Here is a 19086-nt window from a genome sequence, read left to right on the forward strand (position 1 = left end):
AGTGGCTGGCATCGGGAAAACAATCTTAACACAGAAGTTCACTCTGGACTGGGCTGAAGACAAAGCCAACCAGGACATCCAGTTCACATTTACATTCACTTTCAGAGAGCTGAATGTGCTGAAAGAGAAAGTGTTCAGCTTGGTGGAACTTGTTCATCGCTTCTTTAGTGAAACCAAAGAAGCAGGAATCTGCAGGTTTGAAGAGTTCCAGGTTGTGTTCATCTTTGACGGTCTGGATGAGTGTCAACTTCCTCTGGACTTCCTCAACACTGAGATCCTGACTGTTACTGGAGTCCACCTCAGTGGGTGTGCTGCTGACAAACCTCATCAGGGGGAATCTGCTTCCCTCTCTGCGCCTCTGGATACACCACGACCTGCAGCAGCCGATCAGATCCCTTCTGTGTTGACATGGTGACAGAGGTCAGAGGGTTCACTGAACCACAGAAGGAAGAGTACTTCAAGAAAAGATTCACAAATGAGGAGCAGACCAGCAGAATCATCTCCCACATCAAGTCATCACGAAGCCTCTACATCATGTGTCACATCCCAATCTTCTTCTGGATCACTGCTACAGTTCTGGATGACATGTCGAAGACCAGAGAGGGAGGGAGAGCTGCCCAAGACCCTGACTGAGATGTACATCCACTTCCTGGTAGTTCAGTCCAAACGGAAGAATGTCAAGTATGATGGAGGAGCCGAAAGGATCCACATTGGAGTCCAGACACCAGGAAGATGATCCAGTCTCTGGGAAAGCTGGCTTTTGAGCAGCTGCAGAAAGGCCACCTGATCTTCTATGAATCAGACCTGACAAGGTGTGGCATTGACATCAGAGCAGCCTCAATGTACTCAGGAGTGTTCACACAGATCTTTAAAGAGGAGAGGGACTGTACCAGGATAATGTGTTCTGCTTCGTCCATCTGAGTGTCCAGGAGTTTCTGGCTGCTCTTCATGTCCATCTTACATTCACCAACTCTGGAGTCAATCTGCTATTGGAGAAACGGAAAACCACCTGGTTGTCTAAAGTTTTCATAGACAAATCAGCACAGTTCTACCAGAGAGCTGTTGCCAAGGCCTTACAGAGTCCAAATGGACACCTGGACTTGTTCCTCCGCTTTCTCCTGGGTCTTTCACTGGAGACCAATCAGACTCTCCTCGAGGTCTGCTGACACAGACAGAAAGTATGTTAGAGACAAACAAGAAAACAGTCAAGTACATCAAGAAGAAGATCAGAGAAAATGTGTCTCCAGAGAGAAGAATCAATCTGTTCCACTGTCTGAATGAACTGAATGATGGTTCTCTAGTGAAGGAGATCCAACAGTCCCTGAGATCAGGAAGTCTCTCCACAAATAAATTGTCTCCTGCTCACTGGTCAGCTCTGGTCTTCATCTTGCTGTCATCAGAGAAAGATATGGACATGTTTGACCTGAAGAAATACTCTGCTTCAGAGAAGGCGCTTCTGAGACTGCTGCCAGTGGTCAAAGCCTCCAACAAAGCTCTGTAGGTGCACAGACTTTCCAGATTAAATATAGTTTTTCTTCTTCCTATCGTTTTCTTGTTATTGTTTTCTCATGTATTGCTGATTTATCTTCAGGTTAAGTAGCTGTGAACTCTCAGGGCTAGATTTATCAAGCCGTTTTCGCCTGTTTCCAAGCTAATTGGTCGCAATGACGGACGTAACCGATGCGGGCTATTTACAAACAGGCGCACTTAGGTAAAATCGCAGATTGTCTGCCACATGAGCCGGAAGAGACAAGTTGCACTTTCAATATGCGTTCGTGGGAGGGTCGTGGGGAAAGTGGGAGTTCCACCCAAAAGGTGGGAGGATAAGCGCAAAGTGCACCTAATTATATATTCCGTGGTATTTACAAAGACTGTCATTAAGGCGCGCCTCTATTCTGCGGGGAAATTCTCCGCCTCTTTAAAACAGCCGCATACCGAGTTTCCTCGTAGACCTTTATGCCGCTGGTGAAATGGCAACAGTAATTTGAGCAAGACGAAGACATAGGCGAGGCTGAAAATATTTTTAACAGAAGAATCACACTTTGTCAGTGAACATACATCTTAGCGTTACAGATCAACCCGCCATGCAATATTAGAGTTACTGGAAGTACTCAAAGATGAAATTGAATCTCCCACTCAGCGTTCACATCCCATTCCAGCAGTTGTTAAACTCCTCGCTACATTACAAATATTGGCATCAGGATCATTTCAAACAGTCCTAGCATCAGCAGTGGGAATATCGCAGTCTGCACTCAGCCATATCATAGCACCAGTAGCGCTTTGCTACAGCGCAATTTACGGTGTAGTGGGCGGAGAAAGACGCTGATTGCCTGATGGGTGTCAGGGTTGATAAATACTACGCAAAATGTGGAAGCATAGCGTGCGCTATTACCGAACTCGCATAAACGGACGCAGCGCAAACTGCGCCAGTGTTAGTAAATCTAGCCCTCAGAGAGAAGTTGTGAAGCCCTGTCCACAGTTCTCAGCTCCCAGTCCTCTAGTCTGAGAGAGCTGGACCTGAGTTACAACAACCTGAAGAATTCAGGAGTGAAGCTGGTGTCTCCTGGACTGAAGAGTCCACACTGCAGACTGGAAACTCTCAGGTTGGTGTTCAGCTGTCTGGAAAAGGATGGCAATCAGCTCTCATTTCTTCATATATTAATTATAGGATGGACTTTTTATTTCAGACTTATTGGCTGTAATCTGTCAGAGAGAAGCTGTGAAGATCTGTCCTCAGTTCTCAGCTCCCAGTCCTCTAGTCTAAGAGAGCTGGACCTGAGTAACAACGACCTGCAGGATTCAGGAGTGGAGCTTGTGTCTGCTGGATTGAAGAGTCCACACTGCAGACTGGAAACTCTCAGGTTGGTGTTCAGCTGTTTCATGAGCTCTTATTTTCTTCATAGAATAATTATTGAATGGACACAATGGCCTCAGTTCTCAGCTTCTTATCATCTAGTCTGAGAGAGCTGGACATGAGTAATAAGTTAAATTTTAAGTCTCTATTGTCCTTTTCATGGTTCTGTATTAGATGTGGCAGAAATTTTGTACTGAATGGGTCCGTGACTCTGGAGATTATCACCTCGCAGGTTTATTACAGGACTTCAGAACACTATTCTCCATCACTGACAGTTGTTCCTGTTATCTAATGCGTCTAACGTGTGTGTGTTTGTGTGTGTGTGTGTGTGTGTGTGTGTGTGTGTGTGTGTAGTCTGTCAGGCTGTCTGATCACAGAGAAAGGCTGTATTTCTCTGGTCTCAGCTCTGAGCTCCAACTCCTCCCACCTGAGGGAGTTGGACCTGAGATACAATCATCCTGGAGACTCAGGAGTGAAGCAGCTGTCAGCAGGACTTAAGGATCCTAACTGGAGACTAGAAACTCTCAGGTATGGACAGATGGACAAAACATTTACTCTGCCACTAACTCTGGTTTATGTTTAATGGAGGATCTGAGTGAAGGTGTATGAAGTTGATTGTGACTATTTCTTCCTGGAGAGTGGACCATGGTGGACCGCAGAGGTTGAAACCTGGTGTGAGGAAGTGTGAGTGTGTTTTACTTTTGATTTCTTTCATTCAGTAATTGTCAGGGTAAATGTACATTGATCAACATCCCTGTTAATGTGCCAAAAGGCTAATGTTCACCTGTTGTCCCTCTTCCTAATGTTAAATATAAACACATGTCAAATCAGATCCGGAGAAAGTAAAACATCTGAACAGAAATATAGCTGCAAGCAGCAATGAGGTGGCCATGGCATGAGCAAGCACTTGCAGCATGTTTGATGGCAATTGGATAAAGAATGGCTGAGATATCAGCTCATTTACTTTGTTACAGTGTCCTTAGAGGCCAAATTACACCAATATCTTGTGTTGCTGATATATGAGCCTACGTGCTGTGATTATAGTGCCCCCATAGTAGTCAAAAGTCACTTTCTTGAGCCTTTTCCTTATAGGGTTATGAGTCCAGGAATTGAGATTGGTTTTGATATGTGAAAGCCTACACGAGATATGAGTTCACATCCTGTTTAGCTGCATCATCCAATATCTTCCAACTGCAGCCACAAATGGGCTGTAGTGGCACCTAATTGTTTCTCATTCTTCTGTACCACCCTTTGAAGTCAGTCTAACTGCAACCAGTATTTGAAACACGAGCAACCATACGTCTTCTTTTTTAAAATGTTTACTTGTAAAAACAAAATTAAACATGGTACGCACGGTCAAAAAACTGTGTTGCTTCCAACATCTCCAACTTCAAACTAACTAAGCTATGACGTAGCGCCATCCGATTGGAAGCCCAAAACACTAAAACATCACTAGAACCAAACACTACCAAATCATGCATTACAACCAATACATGACCTATTAATTTTCATTAAACAGTTTTATACTATTTTAACTGTTTCTAAACAAACATATCATTTAAGATGAACCAATACCTATTTGGCTCTTACATTCCCGGCCCCTAATTGGTTAGGCAGGAGGACTAAGCAATTATAAACTTAAACACTGGGGAGCCGCACAATTTCTAAACGTCCATAAATTATCAACTTATTTCTTCTATCTTCACTCTTCTGATGTCGCCTCTTCCAACAAGCACAGTTTGTTTACAGGCCTTTCCAGAGTGCTGGTCTTGGTCTTTATCTTCACTCTTCGCACTGTTCCATTGGAGTCCGGCAACGTTTCCACTATCTTTCCCATGAGCCAGGAGTTCCGTGGGGAAGAACTGTCCACTAGTAGCACAACATCTCCCGTCATGAAGTTTCTTCTTGGCTTCAGCCATTTCTGGCGCTCCTGAAGAAGTGGAAGGTATTCACGCGTCCATCTAGTCCAAAACAAATCCACAAGATATTGGACTTGCTTCCATCTCTTTCTTGTGTACATGTCATCTTTGCTGAAAATCCCTGGAGGCATGTTGGGTTGAGATTTCAACAGCAATAAGTGATTGGGTGTTAGAGGTTCTACGTCGTTCACATCATCTGAAACAGTTGTAAGCGGCCTGCCGTTGATGATGCTTTCAACCTCGCACATTATTGTCAGAAGACAGTCATCAGTCACTGCTTGCTCTTTCAAAAGGGAGTTGAGAATTCTTCGCACAGTCCGAATTTGTCGTTCCCAAACTCCGCCTTGGTGTGAAGCGGCCGGGCTGTTGAATATCCACTTTATTCCCTTTGGCTGCAAGGCTTTTTCAATCTTGTCATTGTCCAGCTGTTGAACGGCTTCTCTCAACTCTCTTTCAGCGGAAACAAAATTTGTGCCGTTGTCAGAACGCATGATGGTGACTTGACCTCTCCTGCACATAAAGCGACGAATTGCATTAATGCAGGAGTCTGTGCCGAGGCTATCTGCAACTTCAATGTGCACCGCTCGGAGAGTGAGACAAGTGAACATCACGCCGTACTTTTTGACTGTACCCCGGCCCCGCTTGACATCAAACGGCCCGAAGAAATCAACGCCGGTATTTGTGAAGGGAGGCTTATCTGGCAAGAGCCTATCTTCAGGCAGGTTTGCCATTTTTTGCTCACCAACCTTTCCATTAATCCTGCGGCACACTGTACATTTGTTGATTATTTTTCGAATTGCAGAATTGGCTTGTGGGATCCAATACCTGCATCTCAGTTCTGCCAATACATAACTGCGTCCACAGTGTCCTGTTCTTTTGTGTATGTCTCTCAAAATCAGTGTAGCAACTCTGCTTTGCTTTGAAAGAATTGCTGGATGTTTAGCATTTTCTGGCATGGCAGACTTGTTGAGTCTTCCGCCGACCCTTAACATGCCATCTTGAAGAATTGGATCCAATTTGAACAGCTGACTGCTGCGACTGAGCGGTTTACCTTTCTCCAGTAGTTTGATATCTTCTCCAAACTGTTGTCTTTGACTGCATTGGATTATTTCTGATTCTGCGGCAACCAGGTCGTCCAAAGTAAGTGATTTCTTTTCTGTTGTTTTGAATTTCTTCATTTGCTGTTCTAACTTTGAGCTTTCCTTTTCAGGGTCCTTCTCAGTTTGCCTGATCGCTCTTGATATTTTCTTTCTTTCCTCTTTCAGTTTCCACAGATTTTCCTTCACCTTTAAAATCCAGGCCACTGATCTTTTTAGTTTATGCCAGTCCGAGTAATGGTTGATCAGTTTGTCAATTGGTTCCATGTTTTCTTCAACCTTTATCATGTTGACTGTAGCTCCCTTCTTGACTTCTGGATCATTTTGAAGGCTTTCTTTCCTTCGCACAGGCTGTTCCGACCAGTCACATTCATTGTTCAGCAAGAAGTCCGGCCCATTGATCCATGTTCCTCCTTGAACCAAACTCTTAGCTTTCAGGCCCCTGCTGGCTTGATCTGCAGGATTTTCCGTTGTTCTGACGTACTTCCATTGCGATGGCTTGGTTGCTTCTCGGATCAACGAGATTCTGTTTGCAACGAAGGTTTTGAAACGAGCGGTTTCACTGTCAATGTATCGGAGCACTGTAGTGCTGTCTGTCCAGAAAATAGATTGTTGCAGAGGAACTTGAAGCTCTTGATGTAACATCTTGTCTATTTTGACAGCGACAACTGCTGCAGTCAACTCAAGTCTGGGGATGGTGACCAGTTTGAGTGGTGCCACTCTTGACTTCCCCATGAGGAATGCACAACGCTTCTCACCTTGACTATTCTCTAGCAGCAGATAAGAGACAGTGCCGTATGCGGACTCTGAAGCGTCTGAAAAATGATGTAACTGTGCTGCTGCAGTGCATCCAAAATCTGTAGGCTTCAAACACCTGCTCATATGGAAGGTAGAGAGATGACTGACATCTTCGATCCATCCTTTCCAATCTTCAGCGTGTTTTCCGCCAATGTTCTCGTCCCATCCGTATTGTTCTTTACAAAGATCTTTCAGCAGGAGTTTAGCAGGCAAGATGACGGGAGCCAAAAAGCCAAGGGGGTCGTAGATGGAATTCACGACTGATAAAATGCCTCTCCTGGTCATCGGCTTATCTTGCAGCTTCATACTGTAGGTGAAAGTATCAGTTTCTGTGTCCCACTGTACACCGAGTGTCCTCTCGACTGGCAAAGCGTCATGTCTTAGATCCAGGTCTTTCACTTCGCTGGCTCTATGTACTTCAGGGATTGACATTAACACCTTCCTGCTGTTACTCATCCACTTTGTTAAAGCGAAGCCTCCGCTGGCACACAGGGTTCGAAGCTCTCTAGCTAAGGTCACTGCATCTTCTTCTTTAGCTACACTCTTCAAACAGTCATCTACGTAGAAGTTGCGCAGGACTGTCTGGACAGCTTCTGGAGATGCATCATCCTTGTGATCTTCAGCAGTTCTTTTCAGTGCATATGAGGCAACACTTGGTGAGGAAGTGGCTCCGAAAAGGTGCACGGTCATTCGGAATTCCTCCAGAGGTTCATTCAACTTGCCGTTGGGCCACCAAAGAAAACGGAGTAGGTCTGCATCACGTTCCGGCACCTTAACCTGATAAAACATTGACTCAATGTCCGCCATCATAGCTACTGGCTCCACGCGAAATCTTAAAAGGACACCAACTAACGTGTTGGTCAAATTGGGTCCTTGGAGCAGCTCACTATTCAGAGACCTATCCTGAAACGAAGCTGTGCAGTCAAAGACCACCCGCAGCTTTCTTTTCTTCGGGTGATACACCCCGTGATGTGGTATGTAAAACAGCCTGTTGTCGTCCGCGTTTCGCTGTTGAACTGGAACTTGGACAGCGTAGCCTTTGTCAATGATGGTCTCCATAAAGCCCTTGTACTCTTCAAAGAATGCAGGATTCTTCTTGAACTTTCTTAGCAAACAGGCCGTCGCGCTATTCCCCCGCGGTTATTCGGCATTTGGAGCTTCTCATTCCTGAGGGGCAGTCCAATGCTGTAATGCCCGTTCTCAAAGGTTGTCGTTTTCTGCACAGACTGCAAAAACTGTTTGTCTTCATGAGACATCTCCTCTCGGTCATCGTAGTTACGTTCTGAAAAATCAGTGTTATACTGTTCGACCAGCAGCTTCTCAATCTCCATCACAGAGATTCTGTTTACTGAAAACATAGGTGTTTCAGTCACTGCATCATCCAGGTCCTTTCTTACGGGGCGCCCATTCACAACCCGCCGATGGCAGTCTTAACAGCATAAGGGCCTCCATCCTCAGCATTAATAACGTGCCATGGCTCCATTGCTCTTGAACAGTTAGCTCCAATAAGCAGACCTACATCCGCTTCTATCTTTGGCAAGCGTACTTCATTTAGATAAGGCCACTTCTGGATATCTGACTGTTTAGGTATGTTCTCGGTGTGAACAGGTATGTTGCTATGAGTAAACACCTTTGGCAGCTCTATGAACTTGGTGTCTTCCAGCCCGCACACTTCCAGGTCTGTTATAACGAAACTGTTCATGAGCTTCTGTTCTCCAGGTTTGTCTTGACCCATGGTGCTGAGAAGTATTCGTGTCGGTTTCCCTTTAATGTTCAGTTTCTTTTGCAGGTCTTCTGTGCAGAACGTTGCTGTGCTTCCCGGGTCCAGAAAGGCGTATGTTTCAACACACTTGTCACTCTTTTTCGACTTTATCTTCACCGGTACTATTGACAGCACACATTCCGCTTCTCCGGCCCCTGTGAGGCTACAGAACTCTTGTAGAATAGAAACTTGGGCACATGATACTTCACTTCCAAGATGACCATCTTTCTTTTCAGGTGAGACAGAACCTTCCTCTTTTGTTATGTGCAGAATGTCTGGATGTTTTAAAGCACATTCTTTACACTCAATTCTTCTTTTGCAGAATTTGCTAAGATGACCCGGAACTAAGCATCCGAAACATAAGCCCTTTATTTTTAAGAAATCCACACGCTCCTTATGTGGTTGGTTTTTGATTTTGCTGCATGAGGCAAGGGTGTGAGATTGCTGGCAGTACAAACATGGCTTCTCAAAGGCACTCACAGTTTTACTTGAGTTCGCTGGTTTAACATGTGTTTCCTGAAGCACTTTAGTTTCGGTGGAAACATTGGTTGCGAAACTGCTTCCACGGGCCTCTTTCCTTCCATAATGCTTTTCCCTTTGGTCGGTCTTTCCACTTGGAGTCGGGCGGCTGTCTGAGATATTACCAAAGAGGGGATCCATTGCTATTCTTGCTTGGCGGTCTATGTAGCTCACCAAATCAGCAAACTTTGCTCTCCTGCCTCTTCGCTCTTTCATGTCATAAGCTTCAGCAGCCGCTAACGTTCCTTCATTTTGTACGGTAACTTAGACACCACCGTCGTAGGTTGGTTGGGTTGTCCATCTCCTCTAAGTACTCAATGTCTTCCATGGTATTGCGACATCCAATCAAAAACATTGCATAGGCGCTCAATGCTTTCCCATCATCAGACTTCACTTGAGGCCATTTGAGTGCTTTGTCAATGTATGCACTGGCAATCCGTAATTCATCCCCATAGTGCTTATGAAGTAGTCTCTTTGCCTCGCAGTAGCCTTTGTTAGGTGTCATGTGAGCACAGCTGCGAACAAGCTCTTGAGGTTCACCGGCCGTAAATTGTTCCAAGAAGTACAATTTATCTTGATCATTGCTGGTTTTCTGCTCTATTGCGTGCTCAAGCGCCCTCATGAAAGATTTGTATTGTAGCGCATCACCCTTGAACACAGGGAATGTCTTTTGTTGGTAGATGAGATAGCTGATGTTGTTTTTACAAGTAGCTCAGTGATTACATTCTGTTTTTGCATAACCGCTAGTATGTCATCACCTCGGTTAGCTTGAGCATTAGGTTACATATTGGAGACTGTTTGAGGCTGTTGTTGTATTGCCCGGGACCGCGTGTTTGTGGTTGAGCATGAAGGTTGCGTATTAGCTTGTTGTGAGTGCATAATGCTAGTTTTTTCCTTCACGTGTCCACCTCGGTGGCCTTTGTGCGGTCGCGTAGCTACTCAAACCATCGTCAGATCTCTCATATTCTTTAAGCACCCTTAATTTTGCCTTGCTCTCAGCTAATGCTGTTTCCATCTCTAACTCTTCCTTTTCAGCTTTGATTCTAGCTGCTTCAAACCCAAGCTGTTGCATTTCTTTAAGCGCTGCAGCACGTTCGACAGGGGCTGCATGTTCGGCTTCCTGTTTAGCTCTTGTGGGACCGATACTCGTGACGCAGCTGATGTGCGCGACTTACTTCGTGATCCACATGGGCTAGCATGCACAACATCACTGATCCCCACCTGTGAAACGCTGTCATTTGGCTTAACAGTTTCTTGCAAATAATCAACCACATTATTTTCTTGCGGTACATTTTCCACTGGCAGTATGGGTTCATGCTCAGTTGCAATCCACCTTTTAGTCGTTTTCATAAATCCTCTAATTGTTACCATTTTAGGTTTGAACCAGTTCTCTTCATCATATGTTTTTTCATCTTCAGTCAAAAGATTTGCAACTTCGTTGTTGAGCCGGTTAAACTCATTTAGTGACGTTGCAAAATCATTTTCCATAATATTTTTCACCTTTTGCAAATTTTGAGCATCACTCATCATTGTCTCTATCTCTTTTATTTTGCTTGTCAGAGTTCCTAGTGTTCGTCTCCTCATAGCAATGCACTTCTGCAATCTCTCTTCTACTGCCTTCTCAGTCAGCTTACGTGACCTTCCCTGTTCCATTGTATTCTCGATACATCTATGTTCATCTTCCTCAGCCATCTTACAAATTGCAGAGTTAATGCTCTAGTTGTATGCAAACGTTTCATGCACTTTCTTGATATGTACTTTTCTTAATAAACAGACTGCAAAACAACTTCTTAAATGTCGCCATAACTCCACATTGACTGAATCAGAGCTTGTTATCAGCATACGTTTTGCAGGGAGAAGTTGACCTACTTTCGTTTTCTTCCAAACTCACTCATTATCTTCGTGCGTCCGTATCACATCTTTCTTTGCTAATCCACATAGATAAATAGTAGGTTTTGCCACCGTATCTTGGAGAATGCCTTGGAGGATCACCTGCTTTAATGCTAGCTTCTTTGGGCAAGTTCCTGACCTTTTTTTTTTTTTTTTCTCCTCTCTCGGTCTTCTAAGAAAGCAGTCCCCACTTCAGCGCGCAGCGTCACTTCTCCGTTAGCAGACAGGCTAACTAGCCGTTAGCTAGCGGCGGGGCGAAAGCCTGACATACAGAGGTAAAACTGCGGCCTGGTGACGATCCGTAGCGGGACTCTGGGGCAGACAGGTCCGGCTCCGGTGGCTCCGGTGGCTCCGTGGCTCCGGTGCCGTTACGGAACTAAAGTCCGATACACTGCTTCCTCGTCCAGCAACAAGCTAGCACACGTCTTTCTCGTTATCCAGGTAATCCAGTGTAGCTTCGTTTAGCAAGTTTTTTGACTAATGTAGTGGCACCTAATTGTTTCTCATTCTTCTGTACCACCCTTTGAAGTCAGTCTAACTGCAACCAGTATTTGAAACACGAAGCAACCATAACGTCTTCTTTTTAAAAAATGTTTACTGTAAAAACAAAATTAAACATGGTACGCGCGGTCAAAAACTGTGTTGCTTCCAACATCTCCAACTTCAAACTAACTAAGCTATGACGTAGCGCCATCCGATTGGAAGCCCAAAACACTAAAACATCACTAGAACCAAACACTACCAAATCATGCATTACAACCAATACATGACCTATTAATTTTCATTAAACAGTTTTATACTATTTTAACTGTTTCTAAACAAACATATCATTTAAGATGAACCAATACCTATTTGGCTCTTACATGGACGTTCCCGTTTTAGTTCACTTCTTCTTCAACTTTCTTGCTTGCTGAACTGCTAACTGTCAACATCCGGAAACAGAAGATTCTAAATAAGATCTAGTAGTCGGTTTAGTTAGCATAAAACTAACATTAGCAAGCTAAGCCATCTAGCTACAGAACAGAACTTTCAAATTAAGATTTAAGCCATTTCTAAAAGGTAGGTGTAAGTGTGTTAAATGGTCAGCAGTTGTCGATTAAGACCATGATGAAGAAACTACACCACTACAGTTACATGAAGTACCTTCATGTAAGAGAAAGCTTAAATATACTTGTGATACAATTCTCATCTTACCAGGATAGGTTGGCTAACTACTGGAGTATTAAGCTTTCTCCTTCTGTCTGCAGTCTGGAAGCAACACCATCATTGGCAGCGGAGTCTGATTGCCGCTTCATGTTGAATATACTTTTGTACAGTAGATAAATGTTATAATAAAGATAAACGTTTCTTTTAGAGAATCTCCCTGCTTGTCATTTGCTTTCCCATCCTCAGTGACCACCTCCGTTTGTCCCTGTTAAAAGACAGCAAACGCAAGAAAAAGAGGTTTATTGTTATGAATGCTATAACATAACGTTACGGGTGTTATACTTTTACATGGGAAACTACTCATACATTTTAGCCTTCATTTAACATTGCTAATGAAGTAGCTAAAACAGGTGCAGCGTTACCTCCCATTCTGCAGTTACAACACCATTTTCTAAATCTCGGGCAACGTTAGCATATCACATGCATAAAGAAAGCAGGACTTGAGTCCGCCAAATGTTGCAAATTATCGTCCTATTACAAAGCTTCCTTTTATCCGAAAATTTTGGAAAAATGTGTATTTGTGCAGCTGCAGTCTTTTCTGGAGGTACATGGCATCTTAGATACTTTTCAGTCAGGTTTTAAAGTATTTCATAGCACTGAGTCGGCACTTTTAAAAGGTTTTTAATGACCTATTTTTAATGACAGATTCTGGTGATTCAGCCATTTTAGTGCTTTTAGACCTCACTGCAGCTTTCGCCACAGTTGACCACAAAATTCTTTTATCTCGTTTGGAAAACTGTGCGGGAGTCAGGGGGACTGCCCTAAAGTGGTTTGAGTCATATCTTTCAGGGAGATGCTTTTTGTTAAAATGGGGTACTCTACTTCATCAACTGCGCCTTTGAAGTGTGGGGTCCCCAGGGATCAATTCTTGGTCCTATACTTTTTGCATTGTACCTTGTTTTTTAAAAAGCATGGCATCTCATATTATCTTTATGCTGATGACTGTCAAATGTATATGCCAATCAGAAAACATGAGGGCAGCCCCCTGACACCCTACTTGACTGTTGAAATGACGTTAAAGAGTGGTTGGCCCAACATTTTTAAACTAAATGAGAGTAAAATTGAGATTATGCAGTTTGGCCCCACTAATCCCATGATAGATTTGGGGCACGTAAATGTCTCTGTGCATCCTGTAGTAACTAACCTTGGGGTAAAAATAGACAGTGATTTTAAATTTAATAAACAAATAAATGCAATAGTGAAATCTAGTTTCTATCATCTTCGCCTTTTAGCTAAAGTTAAACCGTTTTTGTCTTTTAGCAGTTTTGAACAAGCTATACATGCTTTTATTTCTTCTAATTTGGACTATTGTAATGCACTTTATATTGGTATAAATCAAAACGCACTTTCACGCTTACAGTTAGTCCAAAATTTTGCAGCCCGACTTTTAACAGGAACCAAAAAGCGTGCGCATATAACTTCAATTCTTGCCTCATTGCATTGGCTCCTTGTTAGTTTTACGATTGATTTCAAGATTTTATTGTTTGTTTTTAAAGCTGTGAATGGACTGGCCCCAACATATATTTCGGACCTCATCCAAATTTATACGCCAGCGCGGACACTGAGGTCAGAGGGCCAGCTCCAGCTTGTGGTCCCCAAGTCAAGACTTAAGACCCGCGGGGGACAGGGCCTTTTCTGTGGTTGGACCTAAACTCTGGAATGCCCTGCCTCTCCATGTCCGAATTGTTTGTATGTTCTGAGTCTTCTGTGCAGCACTTTGGAAACTTTGTGTTTGTAAAATGTGCTATAGAAATAAAGTGGATTGGATATACAGTAACTTTTTAACGAGCCAGCGAAGCCGCGTGCATAGGATTGTGGATGATTTGGGAGCGTGAATGATACACATATGCATCCTTTGCATTCTCTGAAATTCTCTGACCGAAGGACTCAGTCCTTTGACGGACTTCATCATGTCATCTTCCAAATTTTGGCTTCGTTGGACCCTTCCTTGACATTGAGAAACAGCTCTAGTAGTGTTTTTGTCATGGATGTATTAAGAGAACGTTGTTGAAAGGGGAAATTACATCATAACCAGTATGCCTTGCGACACTCTTCACATTTGGTCGATGAAATGCTACCAGGAATGCCCAATGGGTGTTCTTGTGTCATGACAGGAACGCCCATGCTGCAGCTGGACCCTCCTCCCTTCATCATCAATTTCGATTGGCTGTGATGGGCAAACGCTTTTGAATATCAATACGCAATGGAGTAGCTTGTGCGTCTTGCTCTGACGATCATCATTGCCAAGTTTCGGTGGTAAATTGGAGAAATTTTGTGACCTGTAAAAACTTTTTTGTGTTTTGGATGAATTCCAATATGGCAGCTGGATAAATTACATTGACCTCACAAATCAACCCGGTCTCACGGCAGTTCGTGTAAATGTCCACATTATTCTTAATCTATTGATACGTGTTCACGGAGACGTTTTCTCATTTTTACGTGTAAATGCCACATTATTTTTACGTGTAAATGTCACATTATTTTCGGGGAAAGGACGCCCGGGAGGCGGCGAAAGGCTCCATAAGCCGGGGCGCCGGTAGGGTTGGCGCACTGAGGACCAGCGAGGCGGAAAGGACGCGAGGGGCGCCCACAATAACGAGATGGCGGAGGTTGGGTTTAGGAAAAATACTTACGGGGAAAGGGCGCCTTAAATGCCGGGGAAAGGGCGCCTTAACGGCGGAGAGCGCGCCACAGTAACACGCGGGACAAAACGCACACCGCAGGGACGCCATCCCGGAAACAAAGGCCCTCAAACGGGGCGCGATCCCCGCTTCGCCGGGTGAAAGTCCTGTGTTGTTTGACCGCTAAAACTCATGGCCGATTAGATAGATTGGGGATAGAAAACAGACGGTCCCACAGAAGTCAATGCAACTTGACGTGTGTTTGGATCATAATTTTGACAAATGTGTGTGGATTTTTTCTTGTTAAACAGATGGTTTGTTTTGTACACATGTCTAATGTTTATACTGTGACCTTGCATGAACCTGAGCATTCACGATACCTTAATAAACTAAGTTTGATCGCCGCTGGTCGGGTCTATAGCCTGGAGCCAAAGCCCATCTATCAAGATCTATTTTAGGACATGGCAAGAGGACAAATGGAAGATCCGGGGTTTTGGATGTATTGTTGGTGCAACAAACAAGTAAAAGTTTGGAGCGATTCCCATTTCCTCTGTCATTATGCTGTTGTCGTCTATGGGGAACGTCTATGAGGAATCCTAAAAGTGGGCATGGATCTGATCTGAGACTGTGCGTATCACAGCTGGTTCTCATAATCCTAATTCTCAGTCCAACAAACAATTAGAAAAATGCAGCAAATCCACAAACCATGCAAATAACTGTTACACATGCGCACACAAAAGCATACACTGCTAAAACTCAAACTTGGCAAATAAACAAAACATGCAACACTGAGAACAAAATGAAAAGCTGGCACACACACACACACACACACACACACAGAGACACACAAACACACACACATAGACAGACACACACATAGACGCACACACAGACAGACAGACAGACAGACAGACAGACAGACAAAGACACAAACACGCACACACACCGATAAAGGCACACACGTAAACACACACATACACACACAATCAGAGACAGAGACACACACACACACACAGCAACCCAGTCTCACGGCAGTTCATGTAAATGTCAACGTTATTCTTAATCTATTTATACGTGTTCACAGAGACGTTTTTCTTGTTTTTTACGTGTAAATGTCAACGTTATTTTTCTCGTGTTCCGCAGTCGTTTTTTACGTGTAAATGTCACGTTATTTTCTCTGTTGTTTGACCCATCCACCACCCCGACCAACCTCCCTACGCCAGATTTTCGGCTTTTTGTATTACTCCTACCATTTTTATGCTGTGGCCACAAAATATGCTTCCCATTGAAATACATTACTTCACATTTTCGTGTTGTGCCACACGTATAAACCGACAAAAAACGTCTCCGTTAACACGTATCAATAGATTACAATAACGTTACATTTACACGAACTGCCATGAGACCACAGAGACACACACACAGACAGAGCCACACACACATACACAAAAGGGCACACAGAGACAGAGACACACACACACACACACAGTGACACACAGAGACACTCAGAACACACACCACACAGACAGATAGATAGATACAGAGACACAAACAGACACACACACATACACACACATAAGGGCACACACAGAAACACAGACCCAGACACAGACCCAGGCACAGATACATACAGAAACACACACGCGCACGCACACACACACAGACAAAGACACACACACACAGACTCACACACACACAGAGACAGAGACAGAGACACACAGACACACACACACACACACACATAGATACAGAGACACACACAGACATATACACACACAAAGGCACACACAGAAACACAGACACAGACACATACATACAGAAACACAGAACAAAACACACACACACACACACACACACACACGCACACACACACACACACACAGACAGAGCCAAAGATACAGAGACACACACACAGACACAGATACAGAGACACACACGTGCCCACACACAAACGCACAGGGACACAGACACACGTGCACACACACAAACATAACACACCCAGACACGCAGACACACACACAGACAAACACACACACACACAGAGACACACACAGGCATGTAGATACAGAGACACAAACGGACACACACACACAGAGACACACACACAGACACACACAGAGACACGCACACAGACACACACATACATACAGAGACACACACACAGAGACACACACACAGAGACACACACACAGCACCCACGCGCACACACACACAACACACACACACACACACACACACACAGAGACACCACGGACACACAAACACACATCATTTGGATCATGATGTGCTTGTTAAAGGTGCAGAGGAGTGAAGACCTTTATAATTTCATGTAAATGAGGTTTATTGACCATAAATTCCAAAGAATAAGTGTAAAACTATCAAACTATGGTAATGAGTTGTAATGAGTTGACAAGAAGGTGTAAAATAGAATTGGGTTATATTTTATACTTCATGCTTTATAAACAGGCAAACAGACCGGGTCAGTTTGATGGGAAGACAACACAAGAGCTCATAAATCAGATGATAATCTGCTGCTGTGTTGTGTCTGATTCTCTCCATCAGATGGTTGTCAACTGGAACTGGACACAAACACAGTGAACACACACCTCAAACTGTCTTACAACAACAGGAAGGTGACACGTGTGGAGGGCTCAGTCATATCCTGATCATCCAGAGAGGTTTGACTCCTTTTGTCCTCAGCTGCTGTGTAGAGATGGTCTGTCTGGTCGCTGTTACTGGGAGGTTGAGAGGAGAGGGCCGGTTTATATATCAGTGAGTTACAGAGGAATCAGCAGGAGAGGAAACAGTGATGACTGTAGGTTTGGACGTAATGATCAGTCCTGGTGTCTGTTGTGCTCTGATGATCGTTATTCTGTCCGTCCAACAAACATGGAAACACCCATCTTCTCCTCCCCTGTCCCTGGTAGAGTAGCAGTGTATGTGGACTGTCCTGCTGGCTCTCTGTCCTTCTACAGAGTCTCGTCATCTGACTCACTGATCCACCTCTACCCGTTCAACACCACATTCACTGAACCTCTTTTTCCTGGCTTTGGGTTTAGTGTCCGGCATCCTGATTATGGTGCCTCAGTGTCTCTGTGTCCTCTGCAGGACTGAGAGTCTCTCCTGTGGACAGAGACACTGACTGAACATCAGCTGCTGAAATCAGAGTTCAGTCTGTCATCACACACACTCAGCACTGAGAAGCAGATCTGAGACTCAAACACACAAACTTCGCCTTTGTCGCCTTTTTCCCAACATTTTTGTTGTCTTGTTTTTCGTTTTTTGTTGGCTTTTTCGAATTTTTGTTGTGGTTTTTCCTTTGTTTTCGGGTTAAATAATTTGGCTGTGTATTTCCTGTATTTCCCGTGTATTAATAATTAAACAGACGTGAAACTCTCCTGGTTGGATGGTCTGTTAAAACAGGAACTGTGTTAGAGAATATCTGCTGTGATGTGATTGGTTAATAATCTCTCAATGTGTTTGATTGATCCTGAAAGCCTGAAGTCTTTTCTGTTACTGTAGTTATCACTCTGAGCCTCCAGAGTGTTTTTCTTTTCTTTTTTTAATTTATTTTTATTTACAATGTACACACACACACACACACACACACAAAAACTTAACATACAAGACATACTCCAAAACACAACCACACTAGACAATAAAAATAAAATTAAAAGAATTAATTAATATTGATCCAATGTAGGTCCTGACTGGGAAATCCATGTAGTAAGTATACATTTTTAGCAAAATAGGAAAACATTGTAAACACACATTTTTCTTGTATAGGGAAACTTATTTTCTACATCATAATTCAACAAATATAACATAGGGCATAACTCATAAGTACAGTTACACATACACATAAATTGCTTCATGAATCTTCTCCCAAAAGGAATAAACAGCTTTACAATACCAAAACAAATGCATGAATGTTCCCAATTCTGTTTCACATTTCTTACACATAGGAGAATTTATATGATCAAACTTATTAAGCTTCACTGGAGTTATAGTATTTATACAGGAATTTATAATTAGTTTTCTTAACTTTAAGGTTTAAAGTTAAAGGTGAGATCAATTCCGTACACAGAGTTAGCCATTCTTTTTCACTAAAGCTCTAATTACCAATTTGTTTTCAAAAGAAAAAGAATTCTGGGAACTTTCAGACAAAATTCTACATAAGAGAGAAATCTTACACTTAAGGGAAGTAGCAGAAATAATGAATTGTTCCAGTTCAGTGGAATAGAATCTAAGTTGTCCCTTTTTATTTAAAGATACAATGATGTGACAAACCTGCAAGTATTTAAAAAAATCTGTTCTAGGAATTTGATATTCTGCACAAATAGCAGTAAAAGATTTAACAGATTCAGAGTCTCCATCAAACATATCTGAAAAGGTTTTCAAACCACGAAGTGACCAATTT

At 43.2% G+C, this 19086-nt stretch overlaps 1 protein-coding gene and 1 pseudogene across 1 annotated transcript; one reads left to right on the forward strand and one right to left on the reverse strand.

Annotated features, from left to right (window-relative positions):
* Window positions 1-4556: 4556 nt before the first annotated feature.
* LOC120551046 lies at window positions 4557-6942 on the reverse strand. The gene has a single exon (XM_039788182.1). It carries the CDS (start codon window positions 6750-6752, stop codon window positions 4557-4559), a length of 2196 nt encoding a protein of 731 aa, XP_039644116.1. The 5' UTR covers window positions 6753-6942.
* A 7572-nt stretch (window positions 6943-14514) lies between these two features.
* LOC120551051 lies at window positions 14515-17780 on the forward strand (annotated as a pseudogene).
* The last annotated feature ends 1306 nt before the right edge of the window (window positions 17781-19086 follow it).

This window comes from Perca fluviatilis, chromosome 2 (genome assembly GCF_010015445.1).
Source record: "Perca fluviatilis chromosome 2, GENO_Pfluv_1.0, whole genome shotgun sequence".
Taxonomy (NCBI): Eukaryota; Metazoa; Chordata; class Actinopteri; order Perciformes; family Percidae; genus Perca; species Perca fluviatilis.